Source organism: Serinus canaria, chromosome 5 (genome assembly GCF_022539315.1).
Source record: "Serinus canaria isolate serCan28SL12 chromosome 5, serCan2020, whole genome shotgun sequence".
Lineage (NCBI taxonomy): Eukaryota > Metazoa > Chordata > Aves > Passeriformes > Fringillidae > Serinus > Serinus canaria.
In genome coordinates, this window is record NC_066319.1 from 16,985,152 (window position 1) to 17,008,104 (window position 22,953).

The 22,953-nt window shown below is 37.4% G+C and overlaps 1 protein-coding gene across 2 annotated transcripts in view; it reads left to right on the plus strand.

The window, feature by feature from the left end:
• Positions 1-22,953, plus strand: part of CHID1 (chitinase domain containing 1) — a 96,432-nt gene that overhangs the window by 13,621 nt on the left and 59,858 nt on the right. For both annotated transcript variants that reach the window (XM_009102173.4, XM_018907816.3), the window contains exon 8: positions 6,591-6,683. In XM_009102173.4, coding sequence (XP_009100421.2) covers positions 6,591-6,683 — 93 coding nt within the window. The remainder of the gene's footprint in view (positions 1-6,590; positions 6,684-22,953) is intronic.

Consider the following 22,953-nt stretch of genomic DNA (forward strand, 5'->3'; position numbering starts at 1 on the left):
GATACAGTGTTTCAGCTACAAAATCAACATCCACTCTCTGAAGACAATGTGCAGTGATACTTTCTAGCAGAGTGCACCCAGAAGCAGGTGAGTCTGCAAAAGAATTGGAAAACCTGATAATTAGTGTCCTAACTCACCAAGAAACTGGGCTGTGATTTAAAAACTGCTTCCTATATCAGAAAGCTGGATTAATTGCAGCTGAAGGTCTCTTCTTAGTTGACCTCAAGTGAGTAAGTGTCCCCATGAGATACCTTTTTTCAATAGCTGAACCTGAATATTGGATGGGCATATTCATAACACTTGCCCTCCCTTACGTTGGGGCATAAAAATTGCCTAAAAGCTTTGTGATGATTAAATTATGTAAGAATCTTCACCTAAAAGGGTAACAGTGCTAGCTCTTCAGTAAAACATAAATCCTGTGACTAGCCTCTTTAAGAACCTGTGATCACTGAGCACTTTTAAAATTAGGTAAACTTTGACACTTCTCTTTCAGCCCTTTGCATGTTTCTAGAAAAACTTTATTTTTTGGGGTACTCAACCCCAAAACTTTAGAAATAAAATTGGTGAAAAATTTTGGATTTAGAAGTGAGTGAAAATTTTTCCTTTGAGGCCCAAGGAGTTATCCAAGAGTCTTCAGTTTCCTGTTTATTCTAGCTGGCTTCACAGATGAGGTGAATTGTTGCTAGGAAGTTATGTTGCTGGCATCCACTAAAAAATCAAATTCTGTGGTTTCAGGCTCACTAAATACCTTCTGTTTTATGTCTTCTTAAGCAGAACTAACTCAAACTCATTTGGGTTTTTTCCCAGAACAAAAAATTTTTCAGTCATTCTGGTTTGGGGTTATAGAATTGTTCTGTAATGCTTAGCAGACTAAAGTCTTAAATTATATAAGTCCTTTGTGCTGCTTTATTTTGCATATTCATTAAATGTTGATTTATCAACATTATCAATTTTTATAAAAGAATTGTGTGCCTGAATGTATCTGCTTGCTTTCAGGTTAGATATCCTGAGCAGCCTCTTCTCTGGCTGTTCACACAGGAGCCTTGGTGCTTCAGTTCCTACACAGCAATGCATGGTGTGTGTACTATCACATGTTTAAAATGGCATTAGGGTCTTCTGTTTAGGTTCTTAATTTTAGGAATAACTCCTGTTCCACCTGAAGAACCTGAATTGCTTTGAAATGTCTGTGTGGGCCTGTTTTGGGGGCTTTATAGTGACCACTTCAGGCTCTTGCAGGTGTCTAATACAGATACTTTGAAGTACCCTCTGTAGTGCTGGTGCCTACTTCTTCCCTGTGTTTTCTGGGAATAGAATTATTAATATACAAATCACAGTGACATCAAATTTAATGGGAGATGAAAGACTGCATCTAACTGATGCTGCTTCCTTTCATGCTAGCAATAATTGCACAGTGAAAAAGGGTTCAGCTGCCCACATCTTACCCTAACACATAGCAATGTAGTCTCCTAATAAAAATCTAAATGAGCTATCATATGCAGATGATACCTCAATTCTAATGTTTTGCAGTTTCTTATAGTTTAAATCTTCTTCTTAAATAACTTTTTTTTCCCTAAAAGTTTCTTGCCGATTTTGCAATAAAATATTCCAAGTTATTCATCTTATGGCATTTAAGTTTAGAAATGTGCATGGCAGAAATATTGAGAGATGTGAGCATGCAAATGCTCTCCTCCTTATTTAGTTAACAGCTAGACAAGACTATGTCTCACTTACTAATCTCAATTGTGGGTTTACTGGGTGGGTTTATTTTTCTCCAGAGACCTGGATATGTTGTGAAAAAGTCATAATATACTCATAATACTCTCACAGGCTACATAAAAATCCACACAATATTCTGATCAGTCCAGCATTACTTGACAGATGGCACTGCCATCACACAGAATCAATCTGAAAAATGTGATTTTTTTGTCACTCTATGCAGAAGATGACCTTCAGGCATCTTATTAATGTTGGTGGGAGTATGGGAGGAAAAAACTCTTCTGGTAGTTGTATCCTTCATGTTAGTCCCTGAAAAATTAATCTATTAATCAAAGATTTGCCATAATTCACTCCAGTTTCTTGGTATTAACTAGGCAGTGAAATGGCAGAAAAGGGCAATTTCTTTTTCAAGTAGACAGCTTTATTTTGTCCAATTTTCTTGACAAGGCATAAGTTTTAGGGAGCAGTGACTCCCAATTTGTGCAGAAAGGTGGCTGAAGTTAGAAAGCTGCAGAGCTTTAAAGGGTGGTGTAACTGAAGGGAAGGGTGTGAAATCCTTTCATATCTTCTACAAGGCCTTTAAAATGCATTGACATACCACTCTTGTGCACTGAAGTAAACTGTTCTACAACAGAAAAAAGGTGTTCAAAACACAGTAGACCAGCAATGCTGCAAAAAGTGATTTTTGGAAAAATAAGCTTGCCACAAACTATGGGTAATGAAAATTTGGAGGTCTGCATACTTCATAGGGGACAAGATACTTTGAAATCATAAACACTTGGAAAATTGACCTACCAAATAGTAGTGATAAGAGCAGGCCTGAAACAGTATGAATGAAGTAGACCTTAGTTAGCTCAAGATAGAATGTTAAAGCTGCCAATATTGCAGTAGCTACTCTGAAGTTAAACTTGACTATAGTGAAGTGTAGAGGGTGATCTTGTCCCCAAATGAGTTGCAGCTGGAGCAGTTGCTGAAGACTGGAGGCGGGCCTGATCTTGATAGGCTACACCTGTAATCAATAAGAACTAGTGCTATATAAGAGTAAGGAAAGAGGAGTGGGAGGAGTCAGATTACTACTGCAGGGACCTGGAACAGTCAGTGTGTAGAGGAGCTGCCTGTGAGGAACATCAAGAAGGTATGAAGCTCTGATAATATAAACAGCTTGTGCTATGATGATGCTAGAACTCGTGATATCTAAGACAACAAAAGGTGACCCCGATGTGATTGGGGACTAAACTATATTTCCCCATGGATTTGGGATGACCTGTGGATTCGGGACTAAACTATATTGCCCTGTGGATTCGGGATCACCCGTGGATTCGGGAGAACAGGATTTGACCGAATAACCCCGTGGATTTGGGGGAAACCAGATCTGAATATATAACCCTGTGGATTTGGGAAACTGGACTTGACCACTAAACTATTTGCAAAATATCTCTATTACAGCTATTGGTGTTTGCTATATATGAGTGTAAAAGACCTTGAAGATAAGTGCTTTTGTAAATTGGGAAAAGCTGTAGAACTGAACTAATATTTAGAAATATATATATATATATGTCTGTGCTGTAACATGCTGTTTTGAACACTTGTATAACTCTTAATTCTAAATGAAATATACGAATATGTCATGATGTTAATTTATTTGAATATGTACTTCTGGAAATGCTGCAACTCTGTGGTTAAAAGAAAAAGGGGGAATTGTAGAGGGTGATCTTGTCCCCCAATGAGTTGCAGCTGGACCAGTTGTTGAAGACTGGAGGCAGGCCTGATCTTGACAGGCTACACCTGTAATCAATAAGAACTAGTGCTATATAAGAGTAAGGAAAGAGGAGTGAGAGGAGTCAGATTACTACTGCAAGGACCTGTGAGGAACATCAAGAAGGTATGAAGCTCTGATAATACAAACACCTTGTGCAGTGACGATGCTAGAACTCATGATATCTAAGACAACAGTGAAGTGTCTGGTAAATATTTAATGAAGCTTTTTTAAAAAGATTGGTTCTGTTCCTACTTTCCTGTACTTCATTATAATATTTAAAATGTCAGTAGCTTTTCTTTCAAAATTGCCAATGGTAACACTGGAGAATATTGCATTTAAAACACTGGAGAACACTGTTGGGACACAAAGTTTTCATTTATAGCACAATAAATGAATGTTCTGATATTGCTCTTTGGAGGAAAGGGAAAAGGGCACATTTGATTTACTTCATCTGTCTTGGCCAGCACATGGAAGTGAGCCTAAATTCAGTCTTTAGCCATTAATCCTGCCTGATTTGCCAGAAAGTTTTCAGGACCCAGAACCCTGATGACAGGTTAGTGAATAGATACTAATTTGGGTTTCTCGAGCAAAAATCTGCAATTGTCCAGCTGTGGTTTTTTTTCTTGACCTCCTTCAAGGTGACAGTAATTATTTTTCAGCCAGATCAATACTGATTGAATTTTGTGGGGGGAGGGTAGGAAGTGGCTGTTTAGATGTGGCCTGTTTTAGAGTCCTGAGTTCACCAACAGTGCATTCCTACTGCGTTCAACAATGTGTTCAAACTGCATTCCCACCCCTTTTTCAGACCACAAATCTCTGTCCTGTGTTTACAGTTGAAGGTTATGGTTCTACACTTACATGTTTCAAAATATTCCATTTTTGTGCAGTCAGTGGGTTTGTGGGTATGTCACTGCCTTTGTGGATGAGTTTTTGCCTGTGCAGAATGGGAGTGAGGATGTTAACCTTGTTTCTAAGTGGAAGAGTTGTTATCTTGTTCTGTACCTATGCTAGTTTGTTTTGTTTTTTTTTTTGTCCTATCACGCCCTTCTTTTTATCCCCTCATATTCTAAAGAGTTCAAGTCAGCAAATGTTTTGCATGGAGTAGAGTTCTCAAAGCTCCTACAGCTAACAAAGGCAGCCAGGCAGAGAAGAGATTCCCACTGTAAAACACTGTAGAATAATCTCAAGGCGAGAGGAATTGGTTTTTTGGTCAAATTTATGTTATATATAGCATTTCTGATATCTAATAAAGGTTGAGTTATGCTGTAGTTCAGGCATAATTAGTTTAAAAAGGTCACTAAGCCACGAGATACAAATCAGTGGGAAAGCTTGCTTACCTAGTTTTAATACTGATTATAGTTTTTGATAAGATTATGTCATGTGGGACTTGTGATAGATGTGTATGTTTGTGTCAATAAATGTCTGTTTAGCTTAGTGTTGTAATTTTTTAATGTGTTCCTATGGAAAAGGAATCTTCTTTGCTATAGTTGATTTGTCTGAATAGTGACACTCCTCATGTGGAATGTATGTGGTAAAGTAACAGGGGGGGAAAGCTATTGGTTTTCCAGAGCAAGAATGGTAGAAGTACATGCTGCAGACAGACCAAAAGCTGATTCCTGTAATCCAATGTCTTCCCCCAGAAGAGAAATATAGGTGGCAGTGTGATAGTTCTTTGTTAAGGGCTGTTCAGCACAGCCAGCTCTCAAATTGTAAGCACAAAATATTGCTGGTATTGGAAAGGTGATAAAACGTGCTTTGTTTGTTTGCCAGGATTTTGAGAGTAATGGCTTTTGTAGGCCCTAGGAAGTTTTCATCAGGTATCAAACCATTTCAGGGAAAATGGAAATGCTTGGTTACCTTGGGATAGTGTTTCAAGCATAATCACTGTGATGGATAATTATATAGGAAGAGCAATAGCTTCAGGAGGATATTTCTAGGATTATACTGCCTTGAAAGGCATGACAGTACCAAGAGGTTGTTTCTAAAAGTTCAGGTCTAATTCAGTTTAAGTGTGGCAAACTGCTTGGATGTTGGCTTTTGTTGATTCTGCCTTTCCTGCTTAAGCACTTTCAGCCTCCTGGAATGTAGGGTGAAGTTGCTTTTTATTTCCGGTTTAAGTGTAGTCCTAAACCAATCTAGAGTTCTGAACTAATATCATCTGACTGCATTTGTGGGTCCTTGTGGCCAGGTGAAAAACAGGAAAGTTAACTTTGTTCTGAAAAATCAAATGACTTAAGAAAAGCACTCAGGAGGGCCATGTTAGTAGTGCAAATTTAGGGTAATTTTGGATTCCTCTTAAGATGAGATTCTACTTAGTTTCTGCAGTTTAAAGGGTTTTCTATTAAGATCAGCATTCCAGTTAGGAGTGCTAAAACCAGTTTGCATAAGAGTTTTAAAGTTTATTTTACTATTGAAATAACAAGAATATGGATATGAAAATCAGCTTTTGTGGAAGTCTTTGGTTTAAATGATGCAGACAGAAGATGCCATTTCCAGATATGACATGGTCAAATGTGTATTTTGTAGGTATAGAGTGAAGGATGGAGAAACTAAAGGATTACTTATACAGGAAAAGAACCAGTAGAAATGTTTCTAAATGCAGGCCTCAGAAATATCCCTTAAAGAGTGCATGTTCTGCTGTGAAAGTATCTTCACAAATTCTTGTGTGCAGCAACAGAGTGGCAACTTTATTTTCTTCAAAATTTGCTTCTTCAGAACAGTGTTTGGTTCTTCTATTGATCTAATTCTTTTCACCAAAATGACCTCAAGAAGTTTCCTGCTCTGATTAAGTATGCTGACTTGTTTTACATGCTAGCAATGCATAGTTAGAAAAATAAGATAAAACTAGGAAACACTTTAGAACCCCAGGGTGATCAGATCACCAGTTCCAATAAAGCTAAGACTGTCTCAAGCAGTGCAGTGTTCATAGTCCTTGAAGAGAGTAAACCTAATCAGTCTTCCTAATTGTTTTTTTCTGTTATGATAATTTGCAACAAGTTGTGTTTGTCTCTCTTCCCAGCTGCATCTTCTTAATTATTACAACTGTTACTTGTTCTTGTCAATAAATAGCAGCAGTTTTACTACCTTTACCTCTAATAGTATATTTCTATTTCAGGGAGTTGATTCACTTGCTCACTCACCTTTCTGAAGCTCTGCATGAAGCACAACTTAAATTCATACTGGTCATTCCTCCTGCAGTTGCAGCAGGGTGAGTATTCCTCTTTAGATGGCAGTTTCCAGGTGAGAAATATTGTCTTGCTTGATAAAGAGTAAGTTCAAAGCTTTGTTTAAAGCTGGCAGTTTACAAGAAGAAGAAATTATTTGGGTTTGTTTGGTAGTCCTTTCTCCTTGTATGTTGCACTGAATAGTCTTGGTAACTATGTGCATTCATACATGCCTCTTAATTTTTGATGTGATAGAGGAGCCAACAAGGAGAGGTGCTATGCTGGACCTTGTTCTCCCCCACACTCCAGCTGGGGTGTCATGAGAACAGACTAGAGGAGCAGAATTCCCTCCCTTGACCACCCTTCCCTTGGTGCAGCCCAGACTGTGGTTGGCTTTCCCAGCTGCAAGTGCACAGTTGGCTAACAACTGCATAGTTGGCAATGCAAGGTTATTTTGTTTTTCCTCACAAGTTTCCTTTCTTCCTTCAAGATATTCAGCAACCCTATTGCCTGCATATAAAAACACAGTAATGTAAGTCAAACAGAGAAGCATTTTTAGGTACTTTTTCAAATGAGAGTCAGTAGACAGCTAATGAAAAATATGACAATTTCTTATTTTTCTTGCTTTGGGCTGTACAGCAGTATGGATAGGCTCACAGTCAGTACAGATTATGACAGTTTAACAGCACGGTTTCAGGACAACATTGTACAGCCTCCTAAACTTTTTGTAGGCTCCTAAACTTTTTGTCACATCTTTCAGTGTACATTTGTTTTCAGAGTGCCAAAAAGGCAGAGAAAATTTAATGTCTGAGCAGTCTGGTAAGTGTTGCTTCTGTGGCTGGACTTCTCTCTGCAATGACCTCAGGTTTTTGTTGAGTTTTTACGAGGAGATCCTATAGCATGTTGGGAATATCAAGCATTTCTGCTTACAGCTATCTGTGCAGACTTAAATGAATCTGGATGAAAAGATTCAGGGATCCTGTGGCAGGCGACTAAAAGGTTGTCTGTGTGCTGAGGTCAGTTAGCATCTGCCTTATAACTGTGGTGTCACTTCTTCTGTAGGTTAGTAATGTAACCCCATCCAAATCAATTCCTGAATATAGGTGCTTCCTACCATCTTAAGACTGTAAGCCCAGAACAATATCTACCTAATTTGGTTCTTCAATAGATGCATGAAATCTGATTGCAGTGAAGTATGTAGTTGAGGCTACTTCTTGTTTCTTTATATTTTCCTCTGTTGCCTGCTATAACTGATTTATATGCTTACAAGAAGTAGCTAGTTTAATGCAAAAATCCCTTTGCTTCCTGTGTGGGGCTGGCCACACAATTTTGATAGGCAAAGAGAGAGAAATAATGTGTTGAAGACTGTGGCGAAAGAAAACAGTAAATTCTATGTAAATTGGTAAAGTAGACAGTTTTTTAAAATATTACCTGTGCAGAGTCCTTTACTTAAAGGACTGAAGGCCTAGCTGCATTTTGAGGAGATTGCTTCATATCCCTCATGCACCTATGCTTTTACCTTGGCTCTGGATCATTAATCCTCTAATTTCTTGCAGATTTATCTTTAAAATTGTGTGTTGGTATGCCTTTGCATCCCATGACTTTTCAGTGGTGCTAACAAGTACTTTGAGTTTCTTCTGATATAGTTAAATCAAAAATAATGCAAAATTATTATGTCTTATCTCCAGGCTGTCATTTATTCCAGTCTTTCATGCTGCCCTCTTACATCCTACATCTCATCCCAATTGATAGTTACTTTAAAAAGCAATTTTCTGTTGCTATTAGTTTTAGTCTATTACAGGTAAAGCAAAATAGAACATTTCAAAACATTTTTCTAAAAATGCCTTATCAGTCACTGCATCACACAGATGCTTTTAAAAATGCTAATGCATGCTCTGGTCAAATTTAAGTAATTGCTATAAACAGTGTTCACGTTTGAAGTGCATTTCTGCTTTTGGTGGTAGGGAGAAAGTAGAGAATAGCATAAACCTCAATATTCCTGTTCATTGTGATACCTGTTGACATTACCAAGGTCAGCCAGAGGGACCTAAGTCTGTTTTGTTTCTGTAAGTCATGTGGGGCTCTACAGTCTATTTTTTCTAAGTTGTTAAACAAGAGTTGGAGCCTCTATAAAACCTATAAAACCTGTATTCTTAAACACATTTTTCCTGGACCAGAATTTGCATTTTTAAGATAACTATCTTTCAGGACTATTTCTCTGTTGAACACTGCACTGAAGTTTGAATCTTGTGTCGTCATTGCTGCCTCCTGCTGTTCTGAATATTGACACAATAGTGAGGTCACAGCTCTGAAACCCTTCTGTACTGGGATTTAGGGATGCACTATTAGATCTGGAAAGAGATGCCTATCTAAAGTGCAACTTTTAACTTGAAATAAGTTTTACATGCCTGTTCCTAAATGGTCTGTTTGTAGAGGAACTGTGAGAAATAACAGCTGTAGTTTATAGAAAAGAATCTGAAAGTCTCATTCCTCTAAACCAATTATGTATCTCTTTATGCATTCCTAAAGTCTTTGGATTTATCCATAAACCTTTATGGCCCAGGAGAATTCATTAATCACATTATTTTCAATCAATAATCTTACATAAGCCACCTGTTTGTGTCTTCCATGTGTATGTTCTTATTGCATTAACTAGAAAAAAAACACAATTTTTTTGAGTAAAAAGGTTGTTGCAAATAGATTCATAACTTACAGAAACATCTTAAAACACTCAAAATGGCCATGTGTACTTTAAAGCTTAGACATATATTGGATTTAATGATAGAAGATTTCAGAATTCTGATTATTGCTTTCTACCTTACTTGACTTTTTGGATAGCAGCTGTACTTGAAAATATTTGATTTATAGGACACAAGGCTTGAACAGAAAAGCATCTCCTATTGAGTATTAAATATCTTGTGTCTTGAAATTCACTTAGGGTTTTAACACTTCCACATGGTTAAAAGTGGGCTTTATTGCATCTTACATTCTTTAGTTTTTGGAATCACTGTAGACTGTTAAACAAAAATACAGCAAAAGGCATGGAAATAAGTACCATCAAGAATCAAATGATGTATCAGAATTCAGCAGCTGGCAATAGACTGATAAAGGAGACATGAGCAGTATGAGGAATATCCTACTCAACTGGGATGTTAAGAGCTGAAACATTGTCCCTTTTGTGTTCTACCCTGATTAAAATTTAAAGAGAGCATAGTCAAATGTAAGCAGTTTATTTAGGAATTTGTAATTTAGACTCTTTTGATATGCATTAAGATCAAAGCAGTCTGTCAGCAAATGCTATCTGAAAGGAGACACTTAAGAGCTAAAAATACCAGTTTGCAGAGGGCAAACCCATCTGGAAAATGCATCACTGCACATGAGATCAAGTGTGGGATGCAGGAAGAAAACATGTTGGATCATCTGTTTAACTTCTCAAATTCAACTTTTGCAACAAACACTAAGTGAGCCCTATCCTCTAATGAACCTTGCTTTAGTAATTGAAGGTTCCAGTGGTGCCTTTGGATTTTGGTTTGCTTGTAAAATGTTCTGGTCTTAAAGAAAACTTCACTCTTTTTAAATCCACACATTTTATAACTTTTTACAGCATTAACTAGAGGCAGTTGAACTGGCATAATCAAGGGTAATCAAGAGTCAGGAATGTGTTCAGATGTTGATTAGGAGGCAGGAATCTCTCTAGCAATCTTTACTGTCGCAGAGAATGCATGTAGAGCTCTCATGGTAGAAAACAGATTTGAGATAGTGTTTTCATTCACCTGATGTCTAGGACCTGCATGATTTTCCTGCAAATGTTAACGATTTACAAGAGAGGAACAGCAGGAGCCAAAGCTATTCTTTATGAAGTGTGTGTATGTAATTCTCCCTTGTGGATTGGAGTCTTGCAGTTGCAGATGTCTGAAGAGGCGTGCAAGGATTGCAGTGGTGTTTAAGTGGTTGCTAGAGCAGATGATTTGTTGAAGACTTCCACTCTGTCTTTCAACAGCATGTCTCAAAAAGTTAGAATTTTACTGCTTTTAATGTGCATGGACATTGATGCATGTATAAACTATGGGTATCATTTCTATAAGGTCAGTGGGTACAGGCATATTCTGTCCATTGCTGATGGTGAGTAACTCCAGTGGTCCTACTAATCCTGGGCTTGATTAAATTCCTGCCTTAAGTATATGCAATTCAGTGTTTTATTGTGCTGCAGAAATTATACTGGGAAAAGATGTGTGAATGTTTTTATACTGATTTCACAGGCCTCTTTCCAAATAGGATACGTGTGCTGGAGTGAACTACCTTTATGCCTAAATATGCACTTGCATAACTATGTTGGGGGAAAAATAAATATGGCAAATGGACATTGAGATTTGGTTGCATGTGTTCTCATAAGTCGTAGGCATTGGGTTGGTTATTTTGTTTCTCTGTACTTAAATTCTTTATAATATTAGAACTGTATTATCAAAGCAAAAAGTGAGACTTTGATAGTAACTCTTTTCTGTCTGCAAGTAAATTGAATTTTATCTGACTAGATTACTGCATGTTTTGTCCAGGTTCAGTGACCATTTTTTCCACTGTTTCCCAATTACTGTCACGAAAACAATGGGTAAAGAAAATAAGCTATCATTGGAGGGAGCATCACTAATTTTTCTGTTTCTTGCTGTCTTGTGAGAAAGAACAAAGACAAAAAGTTCCTGGAAGCCGTAGGTATGGTGTTTTCTTCACAGGGGTTCTCAGTCTATCCATGGCTGCATAACATTGTCTTCCTGGCATTTGTAGTTTATCACAGACTTTAGACATATGAGATAAATATGTTAAGTCTCAGTGTACACTCATTAAAAGCTGTTCATTTTGTTAAACACGGTGTTAAATAACCCTCTATTTAGGTTGTTAGTGATTGCTTTCCTTGGGTTTTTTTCATCCCCTGAAGTATAATCCTTTGGGCAAAGTAGAAGTAAAAATGGGATTGGTTGTGTCACTTCGTAATATAATACTATACTCTTCACTGACATTTTGATGGTTAGGATATGCACTAGGCAGTTTGCCCTGTGTGATGGATATCTTTTTAACACACCTCTCTTCAGGCTACAAGACAGTAGCTGCTCCTTGAATAACAAATGATTATCTCTTGATGTTGTACAGAATCCATAAATAAGAGAAAGTAAACTGTGAAGTAAACAAGTAAACTCGGGCTCAGGTGAGAGGCTGCCCTGCCAGCATAATCTGGGGTGGGGCACTCTAGTGCTGCCCAGGGGGGTTTCCTGAACTGGAAAGCCCTCAGGGACCTCCACAAGGAGGTGAATTGGTTGAGGAGTATCCAGGAGTCCAAGGGAGAAATGGATTACAGGAATCACACCCTATCTTCCCTAAAAGGTAGAAACTTTTTAGACAAAGAGGGCACATGACACAAAAAATTCCCTGTCATCTTTCCACCCAACTGAACATGTGACTTAGGGGATAGGGGGCAGTGGTGACAAGTTCCTGCCTGTTGCAGCAGTTGCATCTCCTCTGTCACTTCCCCACCTTCCTCCCTTTGTCACTATTAAGAGTTTTAGAGTTACAGATGTAGCTACTGCTGCATATCTGAGAAAAAATATCAAAAACTTGCTGAAAAATCTCTAAAACTTTGGAGCTTTGTATGTATCAATCATAATTAAAATGCATGGCAGACTGTTAGAAATTGTGTTACCTGAGGCTTCTGAAACAATAGAATCAAAGTAGCTTTATACTTTTAGTAATTTTATCAAGTCTAGCATAATAATAACCAGATATGTCAAACCTTGATCCTCGATTTAAGTAATTGTATGCAAAATACCTGCTGTTCTTAGCTGTGTTTTCATAACATGCCTGCCAGTACAAAGTAGAGGTCAGTGAGCAAGATGGTTTCATTCAGCCTTGTGGGACACAGTGCTGGAGATTATTAGTAAGGGTAAAGCACATTGTAAACCAGCGGAGCTGGCGCTGTCCTCATGGCATTCTCCAAAAATGCTGCTGTTGGCAAATTGCATACAGTTTAGCTAGAATAATTTGTTATCTCCTGACTGGTTTTTGACAGCATATATCAAAGCACTATTTAAATTAAAACCAAACATGTTTCTTCCTGATAAAAGGTACGCTTAACCTCACAGCTTCTAGAAAAAAAAATTCTGTCGTTGACTTCTTGAGATGCACAGCTGTAGTGCAGCTGCTTTCATTTTAAAGCTACAGGAATCCAAACCTCTTTCTATCTTCAAGTACTTGAACATAATGTATGTTCTTGTCTCATCAAAATACAGCAAGCATCCCCAACTTTGGATTTCATATTTGCATATGTAAGGGAAAAAAAATCTACAGCTTCTCTTCCTATTACTTAAAACTTCTATAGGTATGTATTATCATCAGTATTTTCCAGCACTAAACTGCCACTTCTTCAAAATTAACATTTTAGCTACTCAGTTTATTCTTTATTCTTGCTGCAAAAACATTATGGATGTGAAGTACTGCCTTAAGTATCTTTAGCCTTTTCTTTGTAGAGATGCTGTGCAATGAAAATTACCAGAATCCATGCAGTCTTCATTACTCCTATCCAGTAGCAGTTGATACCAGCTTAGTTTGGCTACTCTGTCTCTTGGAAAGATTGGCAGGAGGGTAGACATGTTGTCCCTTCTCTTAGTGCTGTCATGCTCTTTTCTGCCTTTCCTATAAATATGCTTACATATTTGATTGAAAATCAGGAAGAGCACACAATGAATAGCTGCTCATCAACCTCACACTTCCTCAGACTAATGGATGTCACAATTGACCAGTGTTTTGCATAAAGAAAAGAGGTGCTTTGGTCTTCTAGAAACTGATTATGAACAGGCACTTGTAATTACATTTTTGTTTGATATCAGTAATCTGTCATCTTTAGAAGTTGGTGCAGATTCAATTGCCTTGCCATAACTTTGTGTATACAGAATGATATGTTTGTTGGTTTGCTATTCCAGTGTATATATACACACTGTTTCCCTTAGAAGTATTTCTGGCAAGTCGCAATTTTGATGTAGAATATACAAGTAAACAGCAGGGTAATTTTTATGATAATGTATGGTAAACAAATTCAATGAAATTATAAGCAGCTTCTAACATGTGTCTGTTTTGGAGTGAAATGGAAACTGTCACTTACTTTTAGCATCATTCTCTGGAAGAACTCTGTGGGACAGAATGTAGAACATAGAAATTTTGGTAAGTAAATAATGCTGGATCAAACCAGCAAGAAACCTATTGCTTGTTCCAGATGAAGTTTCCAATTACCAGATTATGTTAAGTAACAATATATTAGAAAACCAACCAAATTTGTAGAATATTGTTTACTAAGTAGGATTTTGCTTTACCAATACATACTTAAAATTATGAAAGGTTAAAATATGTGTGAGAAACCTGGTCATAATAATCTCATTTTGTAGGAATCACTAATATTGCTGCTGAATTTTTGTGAGCTTTTCACATGTCTAACTTTTCTTTCCAATTTGACAAATGAGGTCCCAGAAAAGTAAGCAGTTCTGAAAATGGTGTTTATTTGTTGTAGAGTTACTAAGTATATACCATATATTCTCTGCATTGGACAATCAACACATAGAAAGTGGGACTTGGGAGGGAAAATCTGAAAGCTAAATATGCAACATTTCATATTTGTTTGGCCTAGTTGGTAATAACACTTTGCCCTCTATTGTTCCCATAGTTGTCCATCTTCCTGTGAGTATCCTAAAAACATCAAAAAGGGACTGTCAGGAATATGGGGAGTACAGTTACATGTCAAGAAATTTTGTAATCTGATCCTGTGCATAAAATTCAGCACTCAAGAAGGCACAGAAATGACTACTTAGAGGGCTGTCTAGGCTAACTGACTGGTGTAGTCATTTTTATTTCATATTAGAAAACCTGTATAGTATATTTGGTTTGGATCACAAGATACAGCTTGAGATATGAGTTTATACTGAGGGGAGCAGAAGACTCAGTAGGAAATTATTACTGATTACTGAGTAACAGTTACTGGAGCAAGTTTAATAATGTCTTCAAATTATGGTAATACTATTAAATCCTTCTCAGTCATGCTACTGGGCTCATGTATTTTCCCTGTATAGAGGCTCAAAGAATAGGTCTGTCAGTCACATCTCTTTTTAAAGTGAATTCTGTTAGTGACAGTAAATCTGGATGCATGTTAATGGCTCTAAACTACATCTGTTTCCCTTGCTGATGACTTCCCTGGTTTTGCTGCTGTTTGTTGGGCTGCCAGCTCAGTACTGGCAGCTCAGAGCATGGCTGTGACTGCAGCCATGACATCTTCCACATGCATTTTGCGTAGATTCAGAAAGGACTCCAGAGGAACAAATCTATTCTTAGAACTGGCTCTTTTAAAGATTATACCTTACAATATAAAATCAATGAAACAAAGGTCTGACTCTGCTGACATCTTCTGAAGCAAGTGCACACATCTGGTTTTGAATTCCTAGTGGGGAGAATATTGAAATAATCTGTAGGTCAGCTAACCCCAGCCAAAGAGAAAAAAGGGTGGAGTGTATTCCTCTGCATCTGTCATTTGTAGCTCCACCAATTCTGAGCCAGCTGGTGTAGAGCAATTACTACATAAGTTTTAGTATTAAGTTGGAAAACTTTCCAAAAAACAAAGAGAAGAAAAATGGTGAGCATTTTATGCCAGGAGGAATTAAGGCTACATTTGGTGTGTTAGAGTTTTTAAATTAGGCTTGTTTGTTCCAGAGTACAAGCTTGTTTTGCGTAATGTTCTGCTATTGGAGCGTGGCTTGCCTGGGCATTAAGCCCTGGCATGAGAGGCACTAGAATAGTTTGGAAATTAGGAGAAGCAAATGGTGACACAGTGGATGTTCATTTGTGCATACTCCTTCTTAAATGGCTCCTATGAAGAGACTGAAGCAATGTAATGGCAACAGCATGAAAGGAGATGAGTTGACTTTCTCAAAAATGGAACTGGTAAATACAAATGTCAAAATTAATTTTTTCCTTATTTGGTAGTCAGATTATCTGGTTTTGTCAGATATGTAGTTCTTATGTCGATTTCAGAGTTTTAGATACACTGTATTTTAAAGTTACATTGTAACTTAAGAATTTGTAAGTGACTGATCTGCCAGCATGCTTCAGCTCTGAGGACAGCAGTTTTCAGGCTTATTTGTCCCTAGCTGTCTGCTGAGATTTCATGCTTTCTTTTCAGGGCATATATTGCTTGGCATGTTTCCCCTTCTTGACTTCTGTTACTGGTTTAAACCAGATGGGCCACAGGTAATTAGTCTGGCTTCATGAAAACTGTGTAGGCTACTCCATGGCAAGATCAGAGCCCGTGCTTCTCCTTGTTTGGAGAGCAAGGACTGCAAAGACAATGGCTGGGATGGGATGTGTGTATTAAAGAAGAGTGCCAGCTCTTCATGTTCTGCAAAAAAATCATTAGGTACAGAGATACCATTCTGCTTCCTGATAAAAATATAGCAAGTTTTCACTTGTCAGTCTGTTAAAATTCACAGTCCCCCAGTGATATGAAGCACTCAGAGTGTATGAAGGAACAACTCGCAGGGCTTCTGTGTTGTGAATCTGTAGCACTCGGTTACTCTTTCCTTGCTTGTCGAGCTGTCTAGGCTTTGTTGGTTTTAAAATACCTATATTAATCTTCCCTATCTGACTGAGAACTTGGTAAAGAGATTTTTGCCACTGAGAAAATTTGAACACAGTCAGTAATGTGATTTGTAGTCTTCAGTAGAGATGTTTGTTTATAAACAGAGAAAGAGGGACCTCTTTCTCTGAAGGCAGAAAAGAGCCCTTTTGCTCTGAAGGCATTTGAGTTGTCAGCATTGATATTATGAAATAAGTGCTCCAAACAAAGACAGTGCACAAAGTAGGGTTGCAGGTTTTTAATTTTGAATTTAAGGTACTATTCAGAATAGTAGTAGAGTGTAGTATTGGAAGGTGCAAATAATTTTTAAAAAGTCAAAAGAAACTACAACTACAATTTATGACTTTTACTAGAAGTTGATATAGCAAACTCTTTAATCTACAAATGAATGGATGTCAGAACTTGCAGACTATCTACACCTTAGAAGGTTCTCCCTAATGTCTAGCCCAGGTTTACTAAAGCAATTATCCTGGGATATTCAGACTGCTCCAACTCACTACAAATGAACTGTTAAACTGTTGTGTTTCCATTAAAATTCTCCTTTCTCATTTGCTGTGTGTTTCCATTAAAATTCTCCTTTCTCATTTGCTCATTCTTTTATAATTATTGTCTCTTGGGATTATGTTTCTCTGACCTATTAACAATAAGATGTCCTTTCATACTATGTAAGCAAAATGAGATTTGGGGATGTTAAGCTGGGCTTTAAATGGGAGGGGAGGGAACCTCCTGCTTTTGTTTCTGCCCTCATCTGTTCCAGCACATTAGTGTGTGAAACTGGCAGAGTGTTCTCTGAGTAGAACCAGGTGAATAACCATGACTGGAAGAGTGTATGTGGCCAGAGGTGATCACACTGATTTTATGGAATAACCTTTCAGTTTGATTTTTAATTCTATTTTAAGAGGAATAAGACTTTCGTACAGAGATAGTTAAATACATTAAAAAGTTGGGAGGAGAAATTTATATTAACTTGGCATTTGTGTCATTCTTTTTTTCTCCTGAAATGGACTGATCTTAACATTGTGGTTCAGTTTTGAGTTTGAAATGTACAGTCCCTGATTTGTCATATTGATCTGTGTTTGTAGACCACAGGATCAGATATTGTATTTGGTTCATGCTTCACCTCTTGCAACATTTTGTCCTTAAAAAGGAATTAGAGAAAAATCTGTATTTCAAAGGCTAGTGAAGGTACTTGAATTTACAGTAAGCATGTGAATTTTCTGAAATGCCTGAATAACATGCATCTCTGCAAAAGCTTTGATCTGGGAGGATGTACTCATTGAGAAAGGTCAGAGATGGAGAACATGCTGTGCTTTTTACAGTCTCCATTCAGCTGCATGGAATTCATCCCCCACTATGCAGAAATCTGCTTTTGTCTACCTGAGGATCTCTTTTTTTTTTTGGTTAGCATTCAGTATGGTGATGTTCTTTTGACAGCAGGGATTACATCTGTAATTATTGTTCATGGCTTTGAAGAGTATTGTTTCAAGGTCCTGTTGCTGACTTGGCTGCTTCATATAGTGCTGTTGTAGACAGACCGTATTCTGTTTTTAGCCTGATTTATGAGGTCATAAGGTGTCTGTAAGCTTTCTGTTACATTTTTCATCCCTCTGCTAAAACTTCTTTGGCATTTTTCCAGTTTCAAGCCAAATTGAGATAGGCATAGAATTTTAATAGTCAGGTTCCTGTTACTTCATGAAAGTATGTAGCTGGACATACGAAGATAAAAAAAAAAAATTTCTCTAGACCCAGCTGTAAGAGGGCATTGTAAGTGAAACATCTATAGGATACTGGAAATCTAGTTGCAAAACATCCATGGAAACTGCAATTAATGTAGAATTCTTTTCTAAGTGCTGTTAGTGGAAAATTACTTCAGTGAGCTGTCATCCTGAGAGTTCTGAAAATGAGAAAGGGTAGTTACAAAACTGTCAGGAAGATTTTTTTTTGAAAAGGAAATGGTTTCAGATTGAGCTTGGTTACACATTTTACTGTTTAATTATCAATGCCTATAATTGTGTGATAAACAGGGTAGTTATTTAGCTATTTCTTCTATTTTTTGTAGAACAGACTTCATGCAGGAAGAAACAGTAAATTTTTATTCAGTGATTTTCCATTAACTGAATTCAGTGGTCTGTGTTCGTTTAATGCAGTAGCATCTTGTAGTGCTCCTACCTGCAACGAGCTATGAAAACCAATAATATCTCAAGATGAAGAAAAATTTGCAAACACTTGCTCGACAGAAAATTATACATGACAAGAAAATTAAGTCATTACTGAGAGGCTGACTTCTGAAATAGAATAATAGAGGAAACAGAAGATCAATCAGTTTTCCATTATGAAGTCTATTCAAAGATGAGGAGACAGGAAACCTTTCTTTTATAAAGGAGGGTGAAGGTGAGGTAACCCTACAAGAATGCAGTTTGAACTTGCAGGGAATAGCAGTCAGTTAAAAGACCTTTTTTCTCCTTATTCCATTTTGAGAGTCATTGTAGTGAGACAAAAAGTAATTGAGAATGTAGATTCATTTGAAAGTAAATGAAAGCAGTTTTCATTGTTGAAGTATTTTTTTCCAGTCTTTCAATATGAAAGACTACAAACTCAAAACCTTACAAAAATACTTATCACTAAAGCATTACTGGAAATTTTGAGACATATGACTGTATGTAATTTGAAATATTCAGGTAATAAACATTTTAGGCTGTGAAACAAACCCCCCTGCAGTTATTTTAGACATTAAGAGATAGAATACTAAAAAGGGACTGTGGAATTCTAGGCTGTGTATATGGAAATACCAAGGAAAACAGGTGGTTTCTTCTAGATCTGTGATGTTGTCCCAATAATAAGGATTTTGTATATACATGTGGCAGTGTGCCATTGGGAAATGTTGACAGATTCTCAGGAATGTGTGCAAATAAGACTTATGCTCTCAGGGGAATCATCATTCTGTGAGTTCTGCCAGGTTGCCATTGCTCTCTTACTTGAAGGGAGAACTTGTAAAGCTTATGTTTTATTCCTGAGGCTTTTTATGGGAAGGATTTCTGTGGATGTTGTGTAAGGCAGCTTCTTTACTGTTTGTTAAAAGGAAAATACATAACAGAATAAAAAATGTCCACTTAAGGTTAAAACAGCAATGAACTGGAAAGAACTCTCATTTTGTCTTTGCAGTGTCCTTTTGTTCTTCTACCCCTTTCTGCACACCCAATAGTCTCATGGTCTGTTTCCTATCCTTAGTGTTAATCATTTCCCTGCACTGATAATTTCTACTTGTAGAAATTTTTGTAGAAGGCCACCTCTCTGAATTCCTGATGTATGGTGCCTTATCCTTTAAATGTTGAGTAGGAGTGCCAGACACTTTTTAGATTAATTCCAGATATGTATTTTTACAGAGCTAAGTCCATATTTCTTACACATTATAATAAATAATTTAAAATACCTAAAGAACAGTTATTGTATCCATTAGAAAATCTTGTTGGTCCAAGGAGTTTATGCGAGTGTTTACATTTGGCTGGTATTTTGGAAATAGAATCTAACAGATTTTTCTAGAAAACAGAAAATTGAAATATATGGGATAAATATCATTCCATATTAACAGTTGCTTCAAACCAGAAAGAAGAAAAAAAGCTTCATTTCTTTGAGAGATGCTTTTTCTTTTCAATAGCAAGGAAAACACATTCACCAAAAACTGTTAGTTTAAAATATTAATTGTATAAGAGATAGAGGATACAATTTGGTTTTTCCTTTACTGTGGAATTTTATATCATCCTCATTACCAGTGTCTGAGCATTTTCAAGCCACTCTTTAAGTGACAGAACTGATACCTGTCACACTTTTCATGTCTTTTCTTACCGAGATTTGTTTATGCACTTCATACTTTGCAATGATGTAGTCTTGCTTAGATATTTTCCCTGCCTGAAATATGCTTGCCAGGCAAATAAACCACATGCCCTGTACTGAAAGTATATCATGAAGTGTAAGATGAATTTTTGGATCTGGAATTGTCAATCAGAAAAGTAGGTTGAGTGATGACTCAAGTCTGAACACTTCCTAGCTTTGCATCTGCTTTTCACCAGAGCATTTATTATTGCCAGAGAAGCTCTTTCATCAAAACATGGAAAGCATATTGAGTAAAGAAGACATAAAAATGCAATATAATGCCTGATTGCATAGGTTGAGACATAATATTACACTGCCACATTGAAACTGCTTTGAAAGGAGCTAAAATCTCCAGTGCTTTCTCAATAATAGTGCAAACCAAACCTGAGACTATGAGGCCTGAGTAAGTTTAAGGCCTTTTTAATGGTAAAAAACCCTCAAGTATCTCAGATTAAAACAAAAAAAAAAGTATGGTTCTTGTTAATAGTGTAAGGCAATAGTTTTCAGCAATCCCAGAAAAATCAGTCTTGTCCTCTTGTCTTTCCTTTCTTCCCAGTGTCTGTTTCATTGGGGTATGCACTGACTAGCAGGCTTGGTTGTAGATTCAACTTATATAGTTCAGTTTTTCAGTTGATTATAATTCACATTCATGCATTTTGCTCAATCCAGATTACTGAAAACCTCTGTGGATGCTGAATAGCAATAGTTGATACTAGTAGGAATGCTGGGGAATTTTGACCCTCTGAGGATATGCATAGCTGAGTCTGGTTTCATCCCAGTGCCCTGTGCTCCAGTAGGATCAGGGCAATGTCACCAGGCCCATTGCTGGCGTGGCCTCCCCAGTCCCCCTGCACCATGGCACAGTGCTACCCCAGGGAGCGAGTCCTGGCATGGGACAATCCAGGGGGCTGGAACTCCAGGGCGCAGGGGATTGAGGGGCTGGGGGTACCAGCTGTGCCACCTGGGGCATCCTTTCTCCATCCTGTCTTCATTCCTTCTCCTCCCCTCCTGCATCATTATTCTTCTTCCAGATGTGGGAGGGTTTCAGGATCTTGGGAGAGGAGTTTGGGTCTGGTTTTGCAAATGGGCTGAGAGGAGCCCTGGCTTCCTCTAGCCCCTTGGAAGTTTTAAGAGCAGATTTGCAGAGAAAACTCAATTGTTATACTCGTCTCTCTTTCGCTGTGTTTCTTAATCTTCTTTATAAAGCTTTAAATTAAACAAGCCCTGGTAAAAAAAATAATCCCAAGTGAAAGTGGAGTCTGTCCTAGTTTAGCAGACTGGAAATATTCAGCAAACTGGGTAAGTTATGCCAAGACAGGGAGATTTAGGCTTGACTCTTTTAGCAAACAAGGGTAACTGTAAATACGAGCTCTTTTCTTTGTTTTTGTGGAGGCTTAGGTTGGAACTTTAGGAGAAGAGTTCAAGACATGTTTGTACAATGCTCTCAGATATATGGGGAGGTTGTTGAGGCTGTCCTGTGCAGGGCCAGGAGTTCGACTTGGTGATCCTTGTGGGTCCTTTCCAACTCAGCATATTTGATTCTGTGATTCTATGCATATTGTACAGAGCTCATAAATGATGATGAAGCTTCTGCCACTTCACTGACTATTTTGGAAATAGTATTAAAAGTTTAGAAGAATGACAAGCTTTTGAGTTAGACTTGAAAAGTATTACTATCATGGACTTTGCATGTGCTGTGCCAAGTCTCCTGACTTACCAGACTTTTGCTGGATTTCTTAACAAAGTAGTCAGTAGAACATACCTGCCTTTTAGTTAAGTTTACATAAATATCAGAATGATTGAAAAACCTCCAGTTTGAAGTATAATAGCAGTTGAAAGACTGTTTGGGTTTTATTTTTGAGTGTCAGTTTTCTTGACGCAGAGCAATTCTAAAGGCATGAGTTAAATAGTCCTGGTTTTGTTCCAGTGGAGTTTCCCAAAATTCTTGACTAGAGCAGAGTTGACTATTTATTGAACTGAGTGAGTGGTGCTTGTTTTTTTGAATAGTGCTGCTGTTTTAACACTCTATGTTAATGGACAAAGTGTATTTATTACTGTTGGGTTTGTTCAAAGTTGGAAATTTTTGCCCTTGCCACTCAGATGGAATTCCTTTGTAAGAGAAGTAGTTGAGTTACAAAATTGCTTTGGAGAAAATTATGGCAATATCCATTTTAACCTGTGGGTTTCTTCTTAAGTTACACATGCAAATTTCATTTAAGTACTACCTGACTAAATCTATAAAGCAATCCAACTTGCCCTAATATCTAATACACATTATAATTACTTTTTATGTTTTTCCCTTCAGGAGTAATCACAATCAATTTACTGAAAATGTGTTTTGCTGGAGTTTGCATTGGGAAATTGCTTTGCCCACAGACATCCAAGTTACCATAATATTGTTTCAAATATGTATTTATTATTTTACTTATTGTAGAACAACTGTAGTTTGCAATTGCGGTACATCACAAGCAGATGACTATAAAAAAAGCCTGAGGTCCACCAGTAGGTTCCAGAAGTGAAGATTTTTTTAAAAATGTGTTACAACCCTTAAAGGAAAAAAATGGTATTTCTCCTTCCTGTGACCAGTATGTCATTGGTTCTGAAAATCTGACAGGCATGTTATGTGATTTAATCTGCCCTAGTTTGTAACCTGCATTTTGTTCACCTCTTTCCTTATGAAGTGGAACACAAAGTGTCCTTGTGAACTGATAAATGAACACTGTTATGCTCTGGTGATCCATGCAGCGCATATTGTTGGTTGTAGAATTTGCACGCTGATCCAAAAG